Raw genomic sequence first — 27,542 nt, 5'->3', positions numbered from 1 at the left:
ATAACAGAAGCATGATCACCAGATATTAGAAGACAATCGAAGCCAGGATATTCCACCAACTATACTTATAAAGAAAAGTGAAGAGAGGGTGAAGAAAAAGAAACCATAGAACAAAAAACAAAGACAAAATAAAAAAAATCCCCATACCCTGCACCCCTGCATATGGCTATTGCCTAACCCCAACTAGCAGTGTGCCTGTCGCCCCAACTAACTAATTACTAAGACTAGAAAGTGGAGGAGGGCATATTCATACATGCTCCCGGTCACCCCTCCTCCCCGCCAGAACCAAGAATCCCCAGACTAAGGTCAAGAAGTCTATTAAGCCGCATATACGTAGCGCAACAGGGGAAACTTTAAACACCGCCCAACCACCAGAACGCATCATGATAGCAAACCCCATGTCCAGCAAGACTCGGTGTTAAATGCAGTCACTCAGTCTCATCCTTGACCCGTCCGATCAGACGTGCAAGCCCCTTCCGGGCAAACTGTCGCTTCCGCAGGATAGTCAGAACACGAAAAAGATGAATCAAAGTTCAAATCGAGATGTAGAAGAGAGATGAAAACGCTGAGAACACCATCAAGTCCAAAAACTCTCCTCGCCGTTATGGACTCCCAGCTTCGTTTCGTCCGTCATCTTAGGGGTGCCGATATACGGGGGAGAGACACGGTTTCAAGCCAACAACAGTTCCCATCAAAAGACTCCTGAAAGGGAGCTCCTGGCAGTCCTTCCTCAATCGGCAACGATCGTAGGCCAGACAATCCATTTACAGCATCGAGCTCGCTTTCATCAACCAAAACATTGGTCAGAGGCTCCGACACCTCCCACAGTACGGGGTCTGCTTTTTCCAACGACGTGGCCATCCTGGGGGTCTCCAGTCATTTCATTTCTTGTAGTGGAGTAGGGTCTGGTCCACTCCGCCCGATTCCAGACAAATTCTCCATCATTTTGTGAATGCGGGCTTCAACACAATCCTGAAGTGACCCAATGGCTGCCAGCACAGTTCGTAGTGACGGGTCACTCTCAGTCTGTTCCACCACGCCTCGGTCGGTTTCAGTCATGTTCACGTCCCCAGAGAGTCCGGTCTCCCCAGGGGGAACAGATTAATGCGGAATGCACAACGGCAGAGGGGGACTTATCGTTCGGTTCAATATCAATCCGGACTCCGCTACCGCAGGCGGAGATCCCAACCCAGGGAACACCGATGGTGGCCAGACCGGGCCAGGGACCCCCGCCCACCGCTTCAGTTGTGCAGCATCACCCCTCCTTCGATGTTTACCAACTCAGCCAATCGCCGTCAGCTTCGGCCCAAAAATACTTCCACTTCGGTAGACCGGACCCTGTCACACGACTACAGCCGATGTTGTTCAACTGAAACCCGGCTGGGCCAGTACTCGAGACCCCGGCTTCCAAGCTGGTCTAGGCCGCAAACTGCCACACGACGTAACTTCGTCCATCAAACCGGTAGAAATCTCTGGATTGCACCATTAAGCTGTAGTTTGGTTCATACACACGGAGGCAGGGCGCAAAATCAGGATAAATGACAGGATCGTCTGGCAGGAGTCAGAGGTCGGCGGAGCCGGGAGCTTGCACGGCCATCTTGTTTGCTAGCGTAGCTCCTCCTCGGCAGCGACCCTATTTACGACTCTCTGCAATGCAGCCTGTGGTGCTTACTGGAGGTACCTGGTGGGCTAGTTGGCCCCCAGAACCCTCAGGACTCAAGGGGATTTAATCCCCCAATTTACCATGCGTCAGGGGGCGCATTTGCACAGTGGTGAATGGAGAGGGCGGGGCCTGACATACCAAGGGTGCAAATGCACCCTGTGGCACATTGTAAATTGTGGGATTAAGTCCCCTTCAATCCTGATGGTCCCTGGAGGCCAACTAGGCCACCATGTACCTCCAGTAAGCACCAAAGGTGTAAAAAACATTTAACATTTCTCTGCAACTCAGCTCCCTGGTGCATACTGGAGGTACCTGGTCGGCTAGTTGGCCCCAAGGGACCCTCAGGATTCAAGACTTAATCCCCTAACTTAAAATAGGCCACAGGGCGCATTTGCACACATGTCACATCAGGCATGCCCCCTCCCTGCACCACGGTGTAAACACGACCTATGGATGGTTTTAAGTAGGGGAATTAATTTCCCTTGAATACAAAGTCCCTGGGGACCTACTAGCCCACTAGCTATCTCCAGTATGCGCCAGGGAGCTACGTTGCAGTTCAGAGGCCACACCCCTTTTTACACCCTTCTGCAGTGCAGATCTGTGGCACTTACTGGAGGTACCTGGTGGGCTAGTTGGCCCCCAGGGACCCTCAGGACTCAAGGGGAATTAATCCCCCAATTTACAACGCACCAGGGGGCATGTTTTTCTAGTGGTGCAGGGAGGGGGCGTGGCCTGATGTGTCAAGTGTTCAAACGAGCCCTGTGGCGCATTTTAAGTTGAGGAATTAAGTCCCCTTGAATCCTGAGGGTCCTTGGGGGCCAACTAGCCCACCAGGTAAGCACCACAGAGTTGCGTTGCAGAGAAGTGTAAAAAGGGGCGTGGCCTCGGGCCACCTCTCTGCAACGGATTCAAGATGAATTAATACCCCAAATTAAAACCAACCAGTGGGTGTGTTTGGACAGTGGTGAAGTGAAGGGGCAGGGCCTAATGGGAAATGTGTGTACTTATGCAATCCCTCCACCAAAACCCAAGCACTCATAAACTCACCATGCACTCTCCTTGCAGCACTTTAATCATCCAGCCACTACCCATCCGCTCATACAATGGCTCATGCACTAACTCATGCACTGCTACAATACCCTGAGCAGTACCCATGCAGTCCAGTCATTGCCCAGTCACTACCCATGCACTCCTCCAATCACCCAGCGAGCACCATGTACTTATCCAATCACTCAGCCAAAACCCAGGCCCTTACAAATTCACCATGCACTCTCCTTGCAGTACTCTAATCTTCCAGTCAGTACCCTTGTATTCATGGAGTGACCCATGCACTAACACATGCACTGCTCAATCCACTGTGCACTACCCATGCAGACCTCTAACCACCTACACAGTACTGATTCACTCCTCCAATTACCCAGGTTGTACCCATGCACTCCTGAAATCCCTCTGTCACTACCCATGCACTCCTCCAATCACCCATCCAGCATCATGTAATTTTCCAATCACTCCACCAAACCCCAAGCAGTTATAAAATCACCATGCACTGTCCTTGCAGCACTCTAATTATCCAGTCAGTACCCGTGTGCTCATGCAATGACCCAGGCATTAACTCATGGCAAATACAGAGGTCATGCTCATTACAGGAGTACCCCAATGCATAGTGTTCTCTAGTGTATGTAGATTTTTTCACTGTATTCTAAGTGTCTTTTAGCATAGCACTTGTCCTGGTCCTGGTTAGTCAGTCAGTTTCCACCAGTACAGGTCACTAAAAAGTTCGGGCAAAGTAGGACTTCCTGCTCTGTTGTTTCTTTCTGCACATCTGTTGCTTCTTCCTGCACTTTTCTTCATCTTTCTGGATTTCTTTTGCCTCTTTCTGCATTTGTCTTGCTTCTTGCTGCGCTTTTCTTCCTCTTTCTTCACATGTCTTAACTTTGTAGGCATAGTTAGAAATTAGCATTTAAAAAACCATTGAAATTCACTGAAAAAACTATAGGTTTCAGGCTTGTTCTAGTTAGAAATTAGCATTTAAAACACCTTCCAAATTCCCTGAAAAAATCATAGGTTTCAGGGGCGTTATAGTTGGTTGGACATTTCACTCATACAAAACCATAGAAATTCCCCTGTTCTAGTTAGTTCAGCTAACTATAACTCGCGCCCCCGTAACGCACTGTTGATGATGTCACATATTACATCATTGATGACAGGGTCAGTGACATCATTGATGACATCACTGATGACACCTCAAATTACATCACTGCTGACACCATCCATGTGATGCACCTCCTCACAACCTAATATAACCTTTGATACACCCATTCTAAAATACAGACTACTGAAAACATAGACCCACCAATACCAGTTACTACATACCCACTCACTGAAGCTTAGGTCTACACACACATCCACTCATTCACCCATACAATCACTCATACATACAGTCACTCATCAATACAACACTATCATATGCACTCATACACCTATACAGACACTCACACACCGCCACTCTTCCATGGAGTTACTCACACACCTAGTCAGTCATGCAAAGAATCAATCACACTCCCATTTCCTCACCACAACAGTTATACACACACCACCTCACATATTCAAACCTATACTAAGACATACTTACTCTCTTATACAATCACTGATACAAGTACAGACTCATCCATACAGCCACTCTCACAGTCATGGACTCTCACGTATAGTAATTTATATACTCAAGTCTCATGTGCACTGCCTTTTACTTATGTAGTTACTTGGACATGTACCACTGAGACATCCAATCTCTCACCAACACACCCATACACACACTCACCCGCCCATACAGCTGTTTCCATATGCACTCTTGAACCAATACACCCAGTGAATCAACCAGCCGCACATCTGCGCACAGTCACACACCTCCCACCTACCCACACAGACACTCAGGCTCCCATACAAATATTCAGGCAACCAATCAATAACCATGAAAAACATTCATGTAGCTATTGACCAACACATGCAGCAGCTTACAAAACAACAGACATACTGATAGACACATTCAGACAGTTTAGTCACTAACCCATGCATTTAGTAAGACACATTTAATCACTCACTTATACAGTCAGTCACGCACATACTAAATCCTCCATCCAGACACCTATACACCCACTCATTCTTCAATAACCCTTGGCATATTTAAACTTTAGTGAAACACAGTCACTGAATGATGTGTTCCCCTATCTGCCAGACTGTCACAGAAAAACGCTTGTGCAGGCATTAGTCATCAGCAGAGTGGATTATTGTAACGGCCTTCTATTAGGAGCAAATGAAGGGCAGTTCAAAAAGTTACAAGTGATCCAAAATACGGCAGCAAGGACAGTCCTCAATGCTCCCCCCAGGACTCCCTCTCGCCCTCTGCTGATTAGACTCCACTGGTTACCAGTGAAGAAGCGAGTGCAGTTTAAGACCCTGTGCACTATTCATAAAAGTGTGATAGGTGAAGGTCCAAAATATCTGGCTAAAATCTTTCAGCCATATGCCCCGGGGCGAACCCTACGCTCTGGTAACCTGCAGTTTCTGCAGGTGCCTAGAATAAACAAGTCCAGACAAGGAGGTCGAGCGCTGGCCCATATGGGACCAAGGCTCTGGAATTCTCTACCTCTCGAGGTGAGATCACTCACCAGCCATCTGACTTTCTGAAAGATCTTAAAAACACACCTATTCTCCAGCAACTGATCTCTCCTTGATAAATTGTACCATCCTCTCTGACCATGGACCATCAGGAGCTATGTTCTTACTGGCAAAGCGCGGAGATACCCCTTCGGGGGTCTATTCAGGACCTATAGAAGAATATAAAATAAATAAATAAAATCAGTGATCTCATTTGAGATGTCATCAGTGATGTTACTGACCATGTCATGAATGATGCAATATGTGACGTCATCAGCAGTGCATTGCGGGGGCACGAGTTATAGTTAGCTGAACTAACTATAACGGGGGAATTTCTATTGTTTTGTACTAGTGAAATGTCCAACTAACTACAACATCCCTGAAGCCTATGGTTTTTTCAGGGAATTTATAAGGTTTTTTAAATGCTAATCTCTAACTATAACATGCCTGAAACCTACGTTTTTTTCAGTGAATTTCAATGGCTTTTTAAATGCTAATTTTGAACTATAACGTGCTGAAACCTAGGGTTTTTTCAGTGAATAGTTATATATATATACACACACACATACACCTACTGGCGATAGCAAGTGGGTAGTTATAGTTAGAACCTACTTTTCCCATAAATAAAGTGTTTTATGTAAGCATGGGCGAATTTTGCGGATTCGCGATCCGTGAATTTGCGGATTTGCGAATTCGCGATCCGTGAAATTCACGAATGTGTGCAAATTTGCGGATTTTTTTATTTGTGCGTGTTCGCGGGGCGCTTTGCGTATTCGCGGGGCGCTTTGCGTGTTCGCAGGTTTTTTTGTGCGAGAACGAGATGCGCCCTCTGGTTCATCACTGCCACCCCCTAGTTTTTTGTGCCCTTCTGCCCTCTGTACCACTCGTTTTTGTGCCTTTCTGCCCTCTACCCCACTCTTGTTTGTGCCCTTCTGCCCTCTGTCCACTTTTTTGTGCCTTTCTGCTCCTCGTTTTTGTTCCCTTCTGCCCTCTGCCCCACTCGTTGTTGTGCCCTTTCTGCCCTCTGCCCCACTCATTTTTGTGCCATTCTGCCCTCTGCCCCACTTGTTGTTGTGCCCTTCTGCCCCTTCCCCTACTCATTTTTGTGCCATTCTGCCCTCTGTCCCACTCGTTTTTGTTCCCTTCTGCCCTGTGCCCCACTCATTGTTGTGCCCTTTCTGCCCCACTCATTTTTGTTCCCTTCTGCCCTCTGCCCCACTCGTTGTTGTGCCCTTTCTGCCCTCTGCCCCACTCATTTTTGTGCCATTCTGCCCTCTGCCCACTCATTTTTGTGCCATTCTGCCCTCTGCCCCACTCGTTGTTGTGCCCTTCTGCCCCTTGCCCCACTCATTTTTGTGTCATTCTGCCCTCTGTCCCACTCGTTGTTGTTCCCTTCTGCCCTCTGCCCCACTCGTTTTTGTGCCATTCTGCCCCACTCGTTGTTGTGCCCTTCTGCCCCTTGCCCAACTCATTTTTGTGCCATTCTGCCCTCTGTCCCACTCGTTGTTGTGCCCTTCTGCCCTCTGCCCCACTCGTTGTTGTGCCCTTTCTGCCCTCTGCCCCACTCGTTGTTGTGCCATTCTGCCCTCTGTCCCACTCGTTGTTGTGCCCTTCTGCCCTCTGCCCCACTCGTTGTTGTGCCCTTTCTGCCCTCTGCCCCACTTGTTGTTGTGCCCTTCTGCCCTCTGCCACACTCGTTGTTGTGCCCTTCTGCCCCACTCCTGTTTTATTTTAGAATGGAGCCGGCAAGCTGCCAGCGCTATTCTAAAATAGTTACTAAGTTAGCTTCATCAGGAAGCACTAATAGATAAAATAAAGCATGTGCTCGAGTTGAAGCTCAAATTCAGTTAAACTCGAGCACCTGCTTCATTTTATCTATTAGTGCTTCCTGTTGGAGCTAACTTAGTAACTATTTTAGAATAGCTCTGGCAGCTTGCCGGCGCCATTCTAAAATAGTTACAAGCTTGAAGCTTGAACTTTTGCCCCCCGGATCCGTTCCACTCGCGGATTTGCAGATTTTCGGCAAGTTCGCGGATTGCGAATTTTCCCAAAATCCGCAAGCGGAACGGATTTTGCACCCATACTTAGTTTTATGTTTTGTTAACTTTCGCGCCATTTATTGAATGTTCACAAAATTTTAAAAACTAGTATATTACTTGTTTCAGCTGGTATGTGGAAGGTTTAGGGGTGATTGTTCAAGTGAAGGCTGAAAAACTGAGGTCCCAAAATGCTTTTTCCCCATGCACTGTCTATGGGAATTTTGATATTTTGCAGTTTTTAGACTTGGCTACAGCCCGAACCACTGAACCCTTTTGCACCACATTTTGCAGGAAGGTAGATCGTAGTCTACAAAGAGACTTTTTTTGTAATTTGGTGTAAATCTGTTGAGTAGTTTAAGAGTTATTTAACAAAGACATTTTCACATATTTAGGGAATGCTGATCATTCGTGGATCCAGCCACAGGAGATCCGTGGTTCAGGGGGAAATGCAGGGCCCTGATTGGCTGGCTGCAACCTGACCGGAAGGTTGTGACCGCCATTTGGTTTGTGACTTGGGTTGGGGTAAGGTAAAATAAAGTATAAAAACACATATGGCATCAGTATACAGGCATTCTGACCCCTTATGCTGCATGGAGGTGGGACAAGAAATTAGCCTAAAGATTTTTTTGGGCCTATAACTATAACGCCCCTGTAACCTTTTGTTTTTTTAAGTGAATTTCGGTTGTTTTTTATAACTAGTAGTACCGTTTGCAGAGTGGTAGAGAGGGGGCTCCAACCAGCACTCGGGATTCCTGCTGTGTTGGACTTACTGGAGGTAACATGAGGGCTTCTGGGCCCCCAAGAACACTCCGCATCCAGGAGGACTTCATCCCTCAACCAGCAGAACACCAGGAGCACATTTGCCGAGTGGTGGAGAAGAAACGGGGCGTGACCTCAAGTCTTCTAAGCAATTGCGCTCCATGGGACTTCCTGGAGGTAACAGGAGGGCTTGTTGGCCCCCAAGGACCCTCTGGAGCCAATGGGACCTCATCCCCAAACCAGCAGTGCACCAGGAGGTGTGTTTGCAGAGTGGGAGAGAAAGGGGGTGTGGCCTTTAAACACCTTTCAGCAATCCCACTGTGTGGGACTAACAGGAGGGCACTTGTCTGTCCCCTCTGCGGCCAAGGGGACTTCATCCCCCAACCAGTTGTGCACCAGGAGGCGCATTTGCAGAGTGGTGCAGAAAAGGGGCAGGGCTTCCTGTCACTTGCCACTCCATTTATTTTTCCGTTTATAACGGAAGGGGTTCTGCTTGGCCCTCTTTCCATGGCCAATTTTAGCCCCGGGACTCTATCCCAGGGTACAGGCTATTTTGAATGGGGGAGGGGGGCCATGCAGTCCCCATCCCTGGGTCGATTTCAGCCCCAGGGACCCTATCCTCCGGGGCCCGGCCATTTAAAGATGGGGTTGGGAGCTGTGCGGCCACCCTCTCTGAGCTGTATTTGGTCCCGGGGACCCCATCCCCTGGCCATTTGAAGTCAGTGCCTCAAGGCCATCCACTCACCACTGGGACTGCTGGAGGAGCCTCAAGGCCCACACAGTCCCTGCCAGCTCCCGGCCTCCTGCAGGAGCAGCCATTGCTTTGACAGAGAGGGAGCTGCTAACATGCAGCTTCCTTTGTATAAAAGCAATTAAGCTCATATTCAGCATGCAAGAGGATTTTCAATGCTCTTGCTTGCTAAAAGCGAGCACAGTTTGCTACGGCTTGGCGGGAGCGATAAAGCTCCCACCAAGCCATACCAAAAGCTCTATCCCGGGGTGGGCAAAATGGGACATAGCAGGAGTCAGCCCTGGGGAGAGGCGGTCCCAAGGGCCATCTTTGAAGCTGCTCTGCCCCCTCCTTTGTAACATTTAGCATGGGGAGATGTTGGGCCCCGGGGCTGGGGGTCCGCATCTAACTCCTTCTCTCATATTATTTGAGCCCTGGGGAGGTGGCAATCCCTTGGCCTTTGTTGGGACCACTGCATTTCTATGGTAATTGCCTGGAAAAGTGGTGGTCCCTCGGGCTGCGAGGGGTGTGCACTCCTGCATTTAATTTAACAAAAGCTCAAAGGAGGAGGCAGTCCCTGGGAAAAGGGGGGGGGTCCAAGAGGCCCCCCATTTATATTTGGTATGAGGCTCAAGTGAGGTGAAGGTTCCCGAGGCCTGGGGGGGGTCCAAGAGGCCCCCGTTCACAGTGCAATAAGCCCTAGGAAGGTGGTGGTCCCGGGGGCAATAAGCCCCAGGAGACGGGCCCGAGCTCCCCACCTCTCTTATTACACAAATGGCCCAGAGACCAGACCCACCAGAGGGCTGAAAACTAACAAAGCACAGGAGCCCGTCTTCCCTTTCTTATTTTCCTCAATTTTTCTGCGAATCTACTTGCAAATTTGGGGCAAGATTTTATTTAAAAACATTATTTTAATGGCTGGTGGGGTCTAGGTATCTATATTTTATAAACTGAAATATCTCTGAACCTACTGAACGGATTTAAACTAAATTTTAAAAAGCACGCTTTCTGGAACAACATCTAGCTTTCTGACAAATTTGGTGTAATTCCATTTAGCGGTTTGGGCTGTAATCGTGTTAAAAAATATAAAACATCCATACACATGACATGTGACATGACTTGGAGAAGTGTGGCTCAATGGTTAGAGTGGCAGACCCTGATGCAGAGGTCTGGCCCAGGACCAGGCTCAAACTTCCACGGACCTGATAATTCTCGCCCGGTGCCTATTCCAATTATGGAGTCACACTCTCCAACTCGGGGCAATAGCTTGCTTAATCTCCACAAAGGCCCCCACAACGCTAAGGATGCCTGGCCTCCACTTTGGGGGTGCCCAGGAGTGGACCCCTCACAGGGAAAGCCAGGATGGGTTCCACAGCGGTATTCGTACAAGCGCCTTGAGACCCTTGCGCGTGAGTAGTGCGCTATACAAATATCAATTTACATTTACATGGGGTGATGCGTTTTGGGACCCCGCCTTTGTTCTCGACCGCACTCTTTATGGATCACCCCTATACTTTCAACACAGTAGCTGACCCAAAAAGGTGACGCTTTTTGAAAATGTCATGAAGATTTGTCAGGCGGCACCAAAGTTATTGGCAAAACAAAAAATGCTTTTGCTATGGAAACGTTGGTACTAACTATAAGTACCTACTGGCTATTGCCAGTAGGTAATGTGTGTGTGTAGATATATATATATATGTGTGTGTGTGTGTATATGCATGTATATGTCTGTGTGTGTGTATGTATATACGTTTGTGTATATATATGTGTGTATATATTATATATACATACATGTACACACAAACATTTATACTTATTTTAACCCCTTCACTGCTAGGCCCCCGTGCTATGCCTTTTTTTGGCTATTTGGGGTAGTTTGCGCTTAGGCCCCTGTAACTTTTTGCCCACATAAGGTATCCAGGCCAAATTTGCATCCTTTTTTTCCAACCTCATGGGTTTGTAGATTCCCCTGGAGGGGACCTAGAAATTTGCCAAAATACAGGTTCAAAAAGTTTTGGGGGAAAAAGGGCTACAGATGAAGCGTCTAGTTTTCTCCCTGCAAATGGTATCAACAAAGGGGTTGTGGTGCTCAAATCATCATCTTCGCATATTTTAGGGACACGCTGACTTTGGTCTGAAAACTAAAATTTCTTACACAGTTTTGGCTCTTTTCTGGGACATAGCCTATTTTTGCTATGTTATGTGTTTTAACCTTCTTCCAGTTAATGGTACAAATGGGTAGGAAAGCAATAATGGATCCTGGAAAGCTATACATTTTAGAAACGTATATAAGATTTTGAATTCAGCAAGGGGTCATTTGTGTAGACCCTTTAACGTTTCTTTATAGAAACAAACCGTTCAATATAGAAAAATTAGAAAATTAGTAGGAAAAAACAGCCATTTGTGTCAACGTTTTCACCTGTAACTTCTTCTAATTATGGCAGCTGTTTGAAAGCAATATAGCGTTAAATCCGCTGGACCTTTTTGGTTGTGGGGATATATAGGACTTGTAGGTTCACCAAGAACCCGACGAACCCAAAGCCAACAACTGAGCAGCGTCTTTCAATGTTTTTTTTTTATTATGTACCGGGTATATAGCAATTAATTTGGGAAAATATATACATTGAAAAATCTGTATGAAAGACACCTATGTATTTCTGAAATTGGAACACAATATAGAGTTTAGAAACCGTAGATATTTGCACATTTCTGAAATTGTGAGTACCCATACTAGCATGAGAATTATAGGTCATTTTTCAAAATGACTTCTTTTTTTACACATTGTCTTTCTATTGGAAAACAGGAAATGCATCGAAAGACAATAGGTAATAACAGTTGCGCTACAATTCTGTGTTACCATAAGTCTCCCGATAAAAATGGTACCTCAATTGTGTGGAATGGCCTAGTGCCCGCGACAGGAAACGGCTCAAAACACAATGTGGACACACTTTTTTTTAACTGTGAAAACTGACCCATTTTTTGCAAAGTGACTAGCTGTAGATTTTGAACCCTAGCTCTGCTGGCACTTAGGGAAACCTACCAAACCTATACATTTTTGATAACTAGACACCCAGGGGAAAATTTCACCCAACCCGCATTCCCCAAAGTCTTCCAAGAAAAATGGTATTTCACTTGTGTGAGTGGGTCAAGTACCCGCAACAGGCAAAGACCCAAAACCTATTTTGGCAACATTAAAATTACCTATCGCAAAACAACCTGTTTTTGCAGGGGGGGTCCCATGAGGTTTTGGCCCGAGCTCGGAGGCCATTTAGGGAAACCTACCAAACCCACACATTTCTGAAGACTAGACACCTGAGGTATGGCTTGTGTGGGTCCCCCAACATTTCCCTACCCAGAATGCTCTACAAACCTCAAATTTGGCTGAAAAAAATCACTTTTTTCTCAAATTTCTGGGTGGGAAAGTTCTGGATTCTGCGTGGATCCACAGATCTCCTTCTACCCAGCATTCCCCCAGGTCTCCCGATAAAAATGGTACCTCACTTGTGTGGGTAGGCATAGTGTCTGCAACAGGATTTCTGGGTGGAATCACAATGACCGCACAAATGTCCTACCCCACAGCGTTCCCCTTAGTCTCCCGAGTAAAATGATACCTCACTTTTGTAGGTGGGGCAAGGGCCTGTGACTGGGAAGAGCCCAAAACATAGGGATTAAGCGTATAGCACCAAGAATTCTAAGTGCAATTTTTTAAAATACGTTTTTAGCCAGTTCTGCATTGGACACTCGCACAAGTAAGGTACAATTTTTCTCAGGACAAGGAGAACGCTGTGGGGTAGGACATTTGTGCCGGCACAGTGATTCCACACAAAAATATGTGGAAATTGTTTTTTTTCTGCTAAATTTGAGGTTTGCAGGGGATTCTGGGTAAGGAAACGTTGGGGGGAGCCACACAAGCCATACTTCATTGGACTCCCCAGGGTGTCTAGTTTTCAGAAATGCGTGGGTTTTTGGTAGGTTTGCCCAGATGGTGGCACGCCCGGGGCCAAAAAACCAAGTGCCCCCCCCAAAACCAGGTAGTTTTGTGTTAGGTAATTTTGAAGTCTCCACAGTACGATTTGGGCCATTTCCAGTTGCAGCCACGATGCCTACCCACGTAAGTGAGGTACCATTTTTATCCGGAGACCTGAGGGGAACACTGGTAGGTAGGAAATTTGTCATCCTGGTGAACCTACAACCTTCCCACACAGAAATGTGAGAAAAAAAAATATTTTTTCAACAAAATTTGAGGTTTGTATGGAGTTCTGGGTAGGGAAATGTTGGGGGACCCATGCAAGCCATACCTTGCTGGACTCCCCCGGGTGTCTAGTTTCTGAAATGTGTAAGTTTGGTTGGTTTCCCTAGATGGCCGCCGAGCTCGGGGCCAAAAACTCATGGGACCGTCATTGCAAAACCAGGTTGTTTTGTGATGGGTAATTTTGATGTTGCCTCAATAGGTTTTGGGCCCTTGCCTGTTGTGGGTACTTGACCCACCCACACAAGTGAGGTGCCATTTTTCTCGGAAGACTTTGGGGAATGCTGGGTGGGTGGAATTTTGTGGATCAATAAAAAAAGGGGGGGATTCCTTTCTGTGGTTATTTTATAATTCTCATGTAGTAGATCCAACCAATAGTACCAGACACCTGTTGTGGAACAGTTTAACTTGTAGGTGTATTACAATATCCTCAAAGTTATATATACATATACACAAAGTTATATCAAAAAGTCATATTTATTAAGAGAGGAAGACACAAGTGTAAATGCTAAAAAAAAAATTCCATACAATATCATCATCAGTACATACATATACCTTTCTTCCAAATTTTACAGTATAAAAACATTAGAGAACATAATAAAAGAACACTGTTGTCGACGCGTTTCGGTGCTTAGTCGGATAAGACACCTTCTTCAGGACTAATGATTAAAACTTCATAAATCTAAAAAAAACATATTTGACATAAATTAATACAAAGTATTTGAGGATTTGTTTTTTTACACATAGACATATTTGTCTCACTACGTACAGGGTCATGGCTATTAGTGGTCAAGTACTCTTACTTTTTAAGCTTTTTGATTTGCTATACCAGTCTTGATCCTGGAGCGAAAATATCCTTTGATTTGTGTGTCCTCCGTTTGTTCAATCTAGAGGATCTAGGGTAACAATAATATTCCATGTTACATATGTCTCTTTATGTGATGCGTATATTGATAATTTAAATACGGCAATGCTTACTTGGTAACAGCGAGGGATACCAGGAATATGGATGGACATTCCTCAAGGCGCCTGTTCTTTATATAGGTCAGCTTGGGTCGTTCGGGAGCCTTCTTGTAAGTATATTACTTGTTTAAGGCAGACTTCGCATCTATGAATAGAGAGTAGCAACAAAGAATTTTGCTGTGTTGAATCTATAGTAAGTATGTGTCTGCTATAGTCTCATACTGTACAGCCCGTGATATGAACAGGCGCGTATCTATAGAAGGGTTGTTACACACGAGTTTAGACCGAGTTTTGCAAAGCATTAAGTTTGACTAGAGCTCCTTTTGTACAAAAACAGGGTTTCATCCAGTTTGTTTAAGAATCTGGATGCAGCAATAATCTTAATAGACAGTAGGGGGCAGAGAGTAGAGTGTGGCTTGGTACAAAACACAGGAATATAACTCAGTGTTAATGGGCAACATCTTACCTAGGTAGAGAATTCTGCACACAATCTGCCTGGTCTCCCTGGTTTCCAGGGTCAGTATGAAGCACGGGCACGTATTCAATGTAGTGCTGCTCGGGCTCTGTTGGGGCAATGTTAACACAGCTTTAGATTGGGTTATTAGTTTTACTGAGCTTGCCACCCGGCTGGGTTTGGTAGAAGCGGTGGAGTGCTGTATTCCTAAAGCTCACTTGGGACTACATTAACATGACATTGTGGGGTTTTTATAAGCACACCAATCTGCCAAAATAAGAAAAAGTGGTGCTCCACTTAAATGTAGCCACATAGTTTTAAAACCATAATTTTTTTACAATTAAATTAGGGAGGGGGTCAGAAGTCCCTTTTGGCTGGGTCGCTAGCGTAAAAATTCGGTTCCATATGGACAAGTTATCTCTCACCTCAGTGTAATCTTGTGCGCGCGGTCTGCCTGGTCTCCCCGGTCTCCAGAGTCAGTATAGACGGTGGAGCACGGGGGCCGGATTTATACCCGCGAAAATTGAAGTAAACAGGTTGATAGATTACACCTGTGTCCCGTTTGATCACGGGCGTATTCCGCGCCATTTTAGTAGTTTTTACCAGGCCGGTGTTACTGCCTCGACATAAATGTAGGACTTTGTTTAGCTACGTCTCCGTTGCCACGGAAACGTCTTTGGACACAATAACGTTATCCCATCAGAACGTATATGCCGTTGCACCAGGATTATGTTCTTTACCGAGTGCACAAAAATTGGAGGGGCAAGTGCCGCCGGGTTTTAAAGTTGCAGCATATATATTTAGCGAGTGTCATTTAGAATACATTTTTTGCTTTTAGTTTTGTAGGGTAGCGCCATTTTCGTAGTTCGAACCAGATCACTGTTTATCTGAAGACTACATTGGGATTCGGGCGGATTATAATATATTTTCGTGCGCCGCCACTGACAGTAGGCTACGACTTTTGTGTTGGTGACTGTCTCTTTACAGCGATTGTTTATTGAATACAATGGTAGAGAAAAGCAACAAACCCTACCGGATTGTAGAATCCAAACAGCCCCCGTTGGTCGCAAACGTTACTTAATCATAACTAGAATTTCATGCATGTTTAATTAAAGGTGCCTACCGTGTTGTTATATTTTGTCATGATATTACATTTGGTTGGGTATACCTGTAGTTCAAATGATTTTGCTGCTCATTTTTGCGCCAAATGCTAAAGATAACAACATTTCATACGAACTTTGGATAACTGTTTATAGTAAATCCAAAACATACTTATCAACATGTTAAGAACGCTCCTATTATATAGCTCTTTTTGTGACGAAGCCATTATAATAGGATATCAGGCCAATTTTGTTTATGGATAAGAAGTATATTAATATGTATATATGGACAATCCCATATATATCGCTGTGAATAAAGGAGCGTTCTTGTACAGCATTGTGAGCCAATTTATGTTGCATATTATTCATTGTGTGTCATTAATACTTAGGCCTATTCAATTGCCTGAGTGTTTATGTTAATATTTGGTGCAATTTCAATATTACACTACATTATTATGAGACACGGTCATATAGTAAAAGTCAAAGCAAATTCATGTGTTCATTCTGATTAATGCATCAATTATATGTGAGATGGAACAGTGTGCGCATGTTACAAAATCAAAGCGAGTTCATGTGAGATGGAACAGTGTACACATAGTTTTGTTCTTAACATTGACATCAGTTGGTTTAATGGTGCTGGTGGGTCAATGCTATCTAACCAGTCTTTCCCACTCTTCCCTACTATTCAGCCCATAATGATATGTGCGGAATTTGGACATAAAGAATTGCTCTCTTTGTTTACGTTTGAGGTCTGTATTGCCTCCTCTAGCTGATGTCTTAATTTTTTCTATTATGAACCACTTGAGTTCATCCTCCTTATGGTTTACGGTTGACCAATGGTCAACCAGTGGGGCATTCTTTCTTTTATTCTTGAGCGCCGATCTGTGCTCATTAAGACGTAGTCTCATTTCACGGCCTGTTTCTCCAATGTATCCCTTTTGGCAAGGACAGATCAGAAGGTATACCACATTGGAAGTTCTACAGTTGACGTGGTCATTCATCCAATGTGATATACCATTTAGTTCCACCTTATCTGTATGGATGATGGACTTACAGTGGGAACACGATCCACAGGGCTGATTGCCTCTTATGGGTGTCCCTAAGTCTATGCTCAATTGTCTGCTGTTCTTTGGTTCCTTGTATGTATGGACCAAACAATTGCGTATAGTCCTATTTCTTCTATAGGCAAAAATCGGTTTTGGGAGTGGGGTTTTGCCTTGTTTATTAGGAATGTACCAGTTTTTGTTAATCAGAATTTTTATTTTAAAACTAATACCATTGTAATTGGAAACCATGACGATGGTATTTTCTGGTTCCTGTTTTTTATTTTTGGGTTCAAGTAAAGTCGATCTGTTTTGGTATTTGGCCCTTTTATAGCTATCTCTGATTAATCTTTTCGGGTAACCTCGCTGGAGTAGTTTGATTTTAAGATTTTCTGCATGTTTTTCGAATGAATCTTTGTCGGTACAGTTTCGTTTTATCCTTATGAATTGACTATATGGGATTCCTTCTTTCTGGTTCTTAGGGTGGTAACTATTATGGTGGAGCAGGGTGTTACGGTCGGATGGTTTAACAAAAAGCTCGACACATAACTTCCCCTTCTCAGGTTTAATTTTTATGTCCAGAAAGTCCACTGCCTCTTGGCTTTGATTACTAGTGAATTTGAGGTTGGCATCACCGCAGTTCAGCCACTCAATGAAGGCTGAAAGCTCCGTTTCGCTGCCGTCCCACACAAAGAAAACATCGTCTATGAATCTAGACCAATGTTTCACATTTTCAAAAAAGGGGCTGAGTTCGTTATAAATGTGGTGCTTCTCAAAGTTCCCTACGTATAGGCAGGCAAGGCTTGGAGCGCAGGTGGCTCCCATACTTGTCCCTTTTATTTGGCAAAACAAGTCATTATTGAATAAAAAAATGTTATTGAGTAGGACAATTTCGATACACTCAACTATGAATGTATTTTGGGCAGAGAGGGATAAGGGTGGCAGTATTGTCATCCTTAATACCCAGGACTACAACCAAAAAAAAGATACCAAAGACATGATCTCAAAGGTGGAAGGCATAAGCTTTAATAGTGAAACCCAATGGTTGGTGTGCCTGGACATTGAGTCCTTGTACACCAACATACCCCAAAAAGATACCATTAGGATGATGAGAGAGATTCTAAGTGACGAGGAAGGCTATCTCTCTGCCCAAAATACATTCATAGTTGAGTGTATCGAAATTGTCCTACTCAATAACATTTTTTTATTCAATAATGACTTGTTTTGCCAAATAAAAGGGACAAGTATGGGAGCCACCTGCGCTCCAAGCCTTGCCTGCCTATACGTAGGGAACTTTGAGAAGCACCACATTTATAACGAACTCAGCCCCTTTTTTGAAAATGTGAAACATTGGTCTAGATTTATAGACGATGTTTTCTTTGTGTGGGACGGCAGCGAAACGGAGCTTTCAGCCTTCATTGAGTGGCTGAACTGCGGTGATGCCAACCTCAAATTCACTAGTAATCAAAGCCAAGAGGCAGTGGACTTTCTGGACATAAAAATTAAACCTGAGAAGGGGAAGTTATGTGTCGAGCTTTTTGTTAAACCATCCGACCGTAACACCCTGCTCCACCATAATAGTTACCACCCTAAGAACCAGAAAGAAGGAATCCCATATAGTCAATTCATAAGGATAAAACGAAACTGTACCGACAAAGATTCATTCAAAAAACATGCAGAAAATCTTAAAATCAAACTACTCCAGCGAGGTTACCCGAAAAGATTAATCAGAGATAGCTATAAAAGGGCCAAATACCAAAACAGATCGACTTTACTTGAACCCAAAAATAAAAAACAGGAACCAGAAAATACCATCGTCATGGTTTCCAATTACAATGGTATTAGTTTTAAAATAAAAAATCTGATTAACAAAAACTGGTACATTCTTAATAAACAAGGCAAAACCCCACTCCCAAAACCGATTTTTGCCTATAGAAGAAATAGGACAATACGCAATTGTTTGGTCCATACATACAAGGAACCAAAGAACAGCAGACAATTGAGCATAGACTTAGGGACACCCATAAGAGGCAATCAGCCCTGTGGATCGTGTTCCCACTGTAAGTCCATCATCCATACAGATAAGGTGGAACTAAATGGTATATCACATTGGATGAATGACCACGTCAACTGTAGAACTTCCAATGTGGTATACCTTCTGATCTGTCCTTGCCAAAAGGGATACATTGGAGAAACAGGCCGTGAAATGAGACTACGTCTTAATGAGCACAGATCGGCGCTCAAGAATAAAAGAAAGAATGCCCCACTGGTTGACCATTGGTCAACCGTAAACCATAAGGAGGATGAACTCAAGTGGTTCATAATAGAAAAAATTAAGACATCAGCTAGAGGAGGCAATACAGACCTCAAACGTAAACAAAGAGAGCAATTCTTTATGTCCAAATTCCTCACATATCATTATGGGCTGAATAGTAGGGAAGAGTGGGAAAGACTGGTTAGATAGCATTGACCCACCAGCACCATTAAACCAACTGATGTCAATGTTAAGAACAAAACTATGTGTACACTGTTCCATCTCACATGAACTCGCTTTGATTTTGTAACATGCGCACACTGTTCCATCTCACATATAATTGATGCATTAATCAGAATGAACACATGAATTTGCTTTGACTTTTACTATATGACCGTGTCTCATAATAATGTAGTGTAATATTGAAATTGCACCAAATATTAACATAAACACTCAGGCAATTGAATAGGCCTAAGTATTAATGACACACAATGAATAATATGCAACATAAATTGGCTCACAATGCTGTACAAGAACGCTCCTTTATTCACAGCGATATATATGGGATTGTCCATATATACATATTAATATACTTCTTATCCATAAACAAAATTGGCCTGATATCCTATTATAATGGCTTCGTCACAAAAAGAGCTATATAATAGGAGCGTTCTTAACATGTTGATAAGTATGTTTTGGATTTACTATAAACAGTTATCCAAAGTTCGTATGAAATGTTGTTATCTTTAGCATTTGGCGCAAAAATGAGCAGCAAAATCATTTGAACTACAGGTATACCCAACCAAATGTAATATCATGACAAAATATAACAACACGGTAGGCACCTTTAATTAAACATGCATGAAATTCTAGTTATGATTAAGTAACGTTTGCGACCAACGGGGGCTGTTTGGATTCTACAATCCGGTAGGGTTTGTTGCTTTTCTCTACCATTGTATTCAATAAACAATCGCTGTAAAGAGACAGTCACCAACACAAAAGTCGTAGCCTACTGTCAGTGGCGGCGCACGAAAATATATTATAATCCGCCCGAATCCCAATGTAGTCTTCAGATAAACAGTGATCTGGTTCGAACTACGAAAATGGCGCTACCCTACAAAACTAAAAGCAAAAAATGTATTCTAAATGACACTCGCTAAATATATATGCTGCAACTTTAAAACCCGGCGGCACTTGCCCCTCCAATTTTTGTGCACTCGGTAAAGAACATAATCCTGGTGCAAGGGCATATACGTTCTGATGGGATAACGTTATTGTGTCCAAAGACGTTTCCGTGGCAACGGAGACGTAGCTAAACAAAGTCCTACATTTATGTCGAGGCAGTAACACCGGCCTGGTAAAAACTACTAAAATGGCGCGGAATACGCCCGTGATCAAACGGGACACAGGTGTAATCTATCAACCTGTTTACTTCAATTTTCGCGGGTATAAATCCGGCCCCCGTGCTCCACCGTCTATACTGACTCTGGAGACCGGGGAGACCAGGCAGACCGCGCGCACAAGATTACACTGAGGTGAGAGATAACTTGTCCATATGGAACCGAATTTTTACGCTAGCGACCCAGCCAAAAGGGACTTCTGACCCCCTCCCTAATTTAATTGTAAAAAAATTATGGTTTTAAAACTATGTGGCTACATTTAAGTGGAGCACCACTTTTTCTTATTTTGGCAGATTGGTGTGCTTATAAAAACCCCACAATGTCATGTTAATGTAGTCCCAAGTGAGCTTTAGGAATACAGCACTCCACCGCTTCTACCAAACCCAGCCGGGTGGCAAGCTCAGTAAAACTAATAACCCGATCTAAAGCTGTGTTAACATTGCCCCAACAGAGCCCGAGCAGCACTACATTGAATACGTGCCCGTGCTTCATACTGACCCTGGAAACCAGGGAGACCAGGCAGATTGTGTGCAGAATTCTCTACCTAGGTAAGATGTTGCCCATTAACACTGAGTTATATTCCTGTGTTTTGTACCAAGCCACACTCTACTCTCTGCCCCCTACTGTCTATTAAGATTATTGCTGCATCCAGATTCTTAAACAAACTGGATGAAACCCTGTTTTTGTACAAAAGGAGCTCTAGTCAAACTTAATGCTTTGCAAAACTCGGTCTAAACTTGTGTGTAACAACCCTTCTATAGATACGCGCCTGTTCATATCACGGGCTGTACAGTATGAGACTATAGCAGACACATACTTACTATAGATTCAACACAGCAAAATTCTTTGTTGCTACTCTCTATTCATAGATGCGAAGTCTGCCTTAAACAAGTAATATACTTACAAGAAGGCTCCCGAACGACCCAAGCTGACCTATATAAAAAACAGGCGCCTTGAGGAATGTCCATCCATATTCCTGGTATCCCTCGCTGTTACCAAGTAAGCATTGCCGTATTTAAATTATCAATATACGCATCACATAAAGAGACATATGTAACATGGAATATTATTGTTACCCTAGATCCTCTAGATTGAACAAACGGAGGACACACAAATCAAAGGATATTTTCGCTCCAGGATCAAGACTGGTATAGCAAATCAAAAAGCTTAAAAAGTAAGAGTACTTGACCACTAATAGCCATGACCCTGTACGTAGTGAGACAAATATGTCTATGTGTAAAAAAACAAATCCTCAAATACTTTGTATTAATTTATGTCAAATATGTTTTTTTTAGATTTATGAAGTTTTAATCATTAGTCCTGAAGAAGGTGTCTTATCCGACTAAGCACCGAAACGCGTCGACAACAGTGTTCTTTTATTATGTTCTCTAATGTTTTTATACTGTAAAATTTGGAAGAAAGGTATATGTATGTACTGATGATGATATTGTATGGAAATTTTTTTTTAGCATTTACACTTGTGTCTTCCTCTCTTAATAAATATGACTTTTTGATATAACTTTGTGTATATGTATATATAACTTTGAGGATATTGTAATACACCTACAAGTTAAACTGTTCCACGACAGGTGTCTGGTACTATTGGTTGGATCTACTACATGAGAATTATAAAATAACCACAGAAAGGAATCCCCCCCCTTTTTTTATTGTCATTGTTTCCCAGTCCTTTCTGGGTCCCTTTGGGAAAACTCTCTCCTGTTTTCAGTGGAATTTTGTGGATCCACACAGATTCCAGAACTTTCCACGACAGAAATATGAGGACAATGTGTTTTTTGGACAAATCTTGAGGTGTGCAAGGGATTCTGGGTACCAGAACCTGGTGAGAGCCAGACAAGTCACCCCATCCTGGATTCACCTGGGTGTCTAGTTTTCAAAAACTTATAGGTTTTTAATGTTTTCCTAGGAGCCGGCAGAGCGAGGGTTCAAAATCTACAGCTACGCACTTTGCAAAAAAAGGGTCAGTTTTCACTATGAAAATGTGGTGTTTCCATGTTGTGTTTTGGGCCGTTTCTTGTCGTGGGCACAAGGCCTACCCACACAAGTGAGCTACCATTTTTCTCGGAAGACTTTGGGGAATGCGCCGTGGGTGGAATTTTGTGGATCCATGCAGATTCCAGTACTTTCCACCACAAAAATGTGAGGAAAATGTGTGTATTTTATTTCCAAAGTTTAAGGTTTGCAAGGGATTCTGGTTAACAGAGAGAGCCAGACAAGTCACCCCACCCTGCATTCCCCATGGTGTCTATTTTTTTTAAAAATTACAGTTTTGCTAGCCACCCTGGGGGGGGGGGGCAGAAAGACTCTGGCAATTTTTTTTGGGGGGGGTAGGGGCATTGTTATGCCCATTCTGATCAGCCCCCACTCCTACGCATAAAAAAGTCAGCGTAATCGCTGGCGCCTAGTGGGCTTTCTGCCCACCAGGGGCAGATCAGGGGCAGAAATACTGGAATTTCTCTCAGGGGGATGGGGGTATTGTCATGCCCAATTTGGGCAGTCCCCACCCTCTAAAAATACAAAAAAAAAATCCCTTGTTTCTAGTGGGCTTTCTGCCCCATGTGCCCCCTAGGGGGCAGAAAGACTGTAATTATTTTGGTGGTGGGGGCATTGGTATGCCGTTTTGGGCAGCCCCCACCCTAAATTCAATTGGCCAAAATAAATCCACGGCATCTAGTGGACTTTTTGCCCCCTCCCCCGGGGGTAGAAAGACTGTAATTTTGGTGGGGGTGGGGAATTGGTATGCCCGTTTGGGCAGCCTCCACCTTACGTAAAATTGCCAAAAAATATCCCTGGCGTCTAGTGGACTTTCTGCCCCCCGGGGGGGTAGATTGGGGGCTACTGCCCCATCTCCCCCCGCCCCCCCGGGGGCAGAAAGACTAACTTTTTTGGGGGTGAGGGCATTGGCATGCCCATTTTGAGCAGCCCCCATCCTAATTCTAAATGCTCAAAATAAATTCCTGGCTTCGAGTGGGCTGCTGCCCCCATCTACCTCCCAGGGGGTGGGAGAAAAGCTGTAATTGTGGCTGCTGTGGGTGCATTGGCATGTCTGTTTTGGGCAGCTCCCACCCGAAGTAAACTTGCCAACAAAAAAATTCCAGGTTTCTAATGGGCTTTCTGCCCCCCTGGGGGTGGGGGGCAGAAAGACAAAATGTTGCCAATACTTTTGGGGGGCACAAAGGCCCATGCCCAAGGGGCTGCTCCCCCCCCCCCCCCCGGTGTCTAGTTGGTGGATCCCTGCTTGGGGATCGCTCTCCTGGGGGGATCCCCAAGCAGGGATCCATGGGGAGGATTCCCGTTGGAAAGTGGAGGTTTTCCCCTTTCCAATGATACATTCCCCATCTTTCTATGTGGTCAGGGGGTTGAGATAGCCCCTTGAGCACATATAGCGAAACTGAAATTAGCCTAAAGGCTCATTTCTATTTCGGGTTCCTATGAAATGACGTCAACGCGACGTGCGGGCTGACCGTCATTTCATAGAAAGCACGTGGGGGGACTAAGGAGCTGGGGAAGCTCTTCCCCAGCTCCCAAGGTTTTTGGCAAGAAAAGGAAATCCCTCTGGTGCCACCAGCGAGATTTCCGGTGCTGTGTGCCAGGACGACAGGAGCCATCCTGCGCACATGAGCACTGTGGTGCACGACCACTCCCGGCCGCTAATGCCTGCATTGTAGAGAGGCTGTTCCCCCTTATAAGTAACCTTTGTTCTGGTCTAGCGTAACCAGTTGCTTAAGGTTGGTGCTTTGCACTTTTTGGTGCTATTTTTAGTTCAAAGTTTTAAATTGTAATATCTCCGGGTTGTATTGGTGTCATTTTGTTCATTAATATATTCTCTATTTTTATAAAGTGAAGTGACATTTTTATTGTGTTCAACTTTTGATCTGTTTCGATACTTCTAAATGCTTTACCTGCTTTCCTAAATTAAGCCTGTTTGCTCTGTGCCATAACTACCAGGGGCTGAGCTCAGGTTTCTAATACCGAAACCTTTGCTGAACCTAACAAGAATACTGACATTATTGCTTCCACTCCAACTAATAATTCACTTTTGCTGAAGTATACATTTCCATTAATGACATTGGCACATTTAAGGTATTGCTTCCTTGCTTTATAAGTCTGCGAGGGAGTAATATAGTCTGAGAACCGTGTGAGATCCTCCAGATCCCTCTATGTTTGGCTCACTTTCCCTATTGGCTATTTAACACTTTTTTGTCTGCTTTTTCAATTCTGTAAGTTTATCTTGACATAAGCTGAAGAAAACATTCCTGCTAACATGGTGCCCTGTTGCCATTGCCGATAGTGGTCTATGTGCAGAGATATCGGTGCCTTTACTCAAAGTTGAATTGACAGTTTTTAACTAATGTAAATCGTTGTAAGTCTCTTTATTGCAGAATCTGCCTATAATCAAGCCTGGAGCTTTTACTGTGGCCACATATCTTCCTGTACTTTCTTTACTGTGGGGAAACACCAAAACTGTGTAAAGTAATGTTGTTCATAAATTTTGACTTGGGTGAACGAAGAGCCAGTTCATAAAAGTGGGCATTATTTTGTATCATCCGCATCATTAATAATAGTTTGTTTCTATCCTGTCTTTTAGGCTGGATTGCAATGTTGGGTGCTCTGTGGCTCTTGGTTTTGGCTGATATCCATGATTTTGAGATGATTTTAAACCGAGTTGAGTGGGCCACTCTACTATTTTTTGCAGCTTTGTTCGTCTTGATGGAGGTAAGGACTTTAAATTTTTTTTTATTACTTCAAGTTAGTAAATGCCAGGACCGTTTGTTTCAGTTGAAAAACCAAACAAGACTATACTTGACAGCATTTATGGTGAAACAATTAATTGTTAACTATTTTAATATTATAAGATGATTGAAAACCATATTTACATATGTGCTATTGTCATATGCCACTTTTCAAAATATCACTTTTTCATTACCAAAACTCATAAAAATACAATGGAGTTGATTGCTCATTTCCCATAACTCAAATAGCAATGAGTATTAATAAGTGAATGGCAAAATAGTAAAATAACGCAACAAATTGACATTCTGCTGCTTAGTTTGCGCTTTCTTGCTGCATATTTCAAGCAACACTGCTGTAGGTTCCTCCACTGCCATATAATTATAACGGCCCTGCTCATGATGATGCTGACCATTTATCAAAACCCCGCAGGAAAGATGTTCATGAATGGAAGTATGATCGACAAATTTAGGGCCTGATTACAAGTTTGGCATTGTGGTAGTGGAATGCCTTGCCAGTGCCCCGATCCCACACCGCCAAACTCGTCTGCATGCCAGATTAGGAGTTTTCTCTTGTTCTGGCGGGTAGTGCTTTGGCGGTCCCAGGCGGGGACCCTTAGAAAGGCACCGCAATGGGAACGCCAAAGCAAGTTCCTGCATGGCATAGACTTTGAACAGAGGTTGTTTATACATTGGGGCACAGAGGCATCGCCCCCCTGCCCCAGAACCACGTTTCAATGATTTCTTACTTTACTTGTAATCATTCCCAGTGCATTCCATTGTTTTTATTAGCCGCAGCAGTGCGTGGCATGCCTGAGAAAAGTTTGCTTTTTTGCAGTGGTAGTGAGGGTCAGGGGCGTAACACAAGCCCCTGCAGCCCCCGCGGTGCGGGGGGGGGGGGCGCAGTCTAGAGCCCCCCTCAGCACAATACAGACTGCCTGGACTATGGGACAAATACAGTAAACATAACTCGCAGCAGTCAGTCACGTCACGGTTCGCCTGTGAAGAGTCTCAGATATTCCTTCTTCTCATGTAATGCCAATACCCTTTGGGTCGAGTTCGCGCTATATAAAAGTTGCCCAAATAAATCAATGTATGCGTACTGTAAATGTGGCTGATATTGCATTGCAAAATGGTGGGCAGAACTGTTAGGTTAAGTAAGGTCAATGGAAGTGTGAGGCGACCTGCAGCAACCCTTGAACTGTCAGAAAAGTGGAAGTATTCTTTCCTCTACGTTCGTGAGGCGTCAGGCAGGCATCATTCATTATGGGTATTTTTCTTTCAATTTCCTGCCAATGGACCTGGGCCCCCACTCCCCAGGACCTTCTGCTGGTGCTGCCAGTGTGCTCCCTGTCAGACAGACACTTCAGGGCGGGCCAGGGCAGCAGGATCATGGTGTAGCGCATAGTTGAGACACACGATCGGCTTGGCTTTCCTTGAAGTGTGGGGGCCTCCTTTTCCCAAAGTTTTAAGTTTGTTTCAGTTGTAAGGTAGGAACATTTTTCTTTTAATAATAGAGTAGCATTTGTTGCAGCTGTTGTGGTGCAGGGTCCCGCATGTACAGCACGTCGGGTTTCCCTCTCCTGATGGAGTGTGTTCAGTTTGGTTTCACTTTTATTTCTTGCAGTGCAGAGGCTCGTGTGCTCTGTGTATTTGGAAGCAGTTGCAGCCATTGCTGAACTTGCCTACTTTTGTTTTAATACTGGTTCCACCTGTGAGTGAGGAGTCAGGGACTCGGCCCTTTCAACTACGAGGAAATTTTCACAATTAAAAAACACCTTCTCCCGAATCCCTTTTGTCTCCAGGAGTTTTCTGGCAACAATTAAAATCATGCCAAGATAACTCTTGTGAATAATGTTCCTGCTGGAGCAACATCAGCATTCTGTCAGTGGCAGTTTTCACCCATCCTGATGTAGCACAGAGGGTTAATATGCCTGCTGCACAGAACGTGCACATGCAGATCACTAAAGTGCGTTTTATGTGAGTAGCTCAGTGGGTTACTGCTATAAAAGTTACAATTGTGATATAACACAAATATGCATGAACTTCAGTGAAGAGTTTGTATTCAAACTGCGTGGTAAAGTTAGAACATTATACCTCCCCACCCCCCATGACTCTCTGTATCCTAATTTTGCTAAAAGGTTTAGTTTGGGTAAGAAGACAATGGGGCTTATTTGCAAGCCCCTTACGCCATTTTTGCGTCATTTTTTTCCATGTTAAATATGACGCAAAAGTAGAGCAAGGGACTTATAAATCTGCCCCATTGTTTTTAGTAAAACCAACCACTGTGGTACGTTTTAAATCCAGACCAGCACTCTTAAAATATACTGCCTACTAGTATGGATGACATGTGATTCTATAACTTAATCCTCACTATTTTATGTAACATTTCCTTTAGACTGATTACATCATACGACATTATAGAGAGACAATAATTAATACTTTTGTAAAGTGCTGTGGCATCCTACACTAGTAATGGTGCTTTG

At 44.1% G+C, this 27,542-nt stretch overlaps 1 protein-coding gene across 1 annotated transcript in view; it reads left to right on the top strand.

The window, feature by feature from the left end:
* The window catches only part of OCA2 (OCA2 melanosomal transmembrane protein), an 833,084-nt gene that overhangs the window by 526,812 nt on the left and 278,730 nt on the right, over positions 1 to 27,542 (top strand). Inside the window, exon 19 of the mRNA XM_086934183.1 lies at positions 24,915 to 25,042. Within this exon, the coding sequence (XP_086790309.1) occupies positions 24,915 to 25,042 (128 nt within the window). The remainder of the gene's footprint in view (positions 1 to 24,914; positions 25,043 to 27,542) is intronic.

The sequence above is a fragment of the Lissotriton vulgaris genome, chromosome 8 (assembly GCF_964263255.1).
Source record: "Lissotriton vulgaris chromosome 8, aLisVul1.2, whole genome shotgun sequence".
In the NCBI taxonomy this organism is placed as follows: Eukaryota; Metazoa; Chordata; class Amphibia; order Caudata; family Salamandridae; genus Lissotriton; species Lissotriton vulgaris.
The sequence above is the reverse complement of the archived record's forward strand: the minus strand, read 5'-3'. Positions and strand labels throughout refer to the sequence as shown.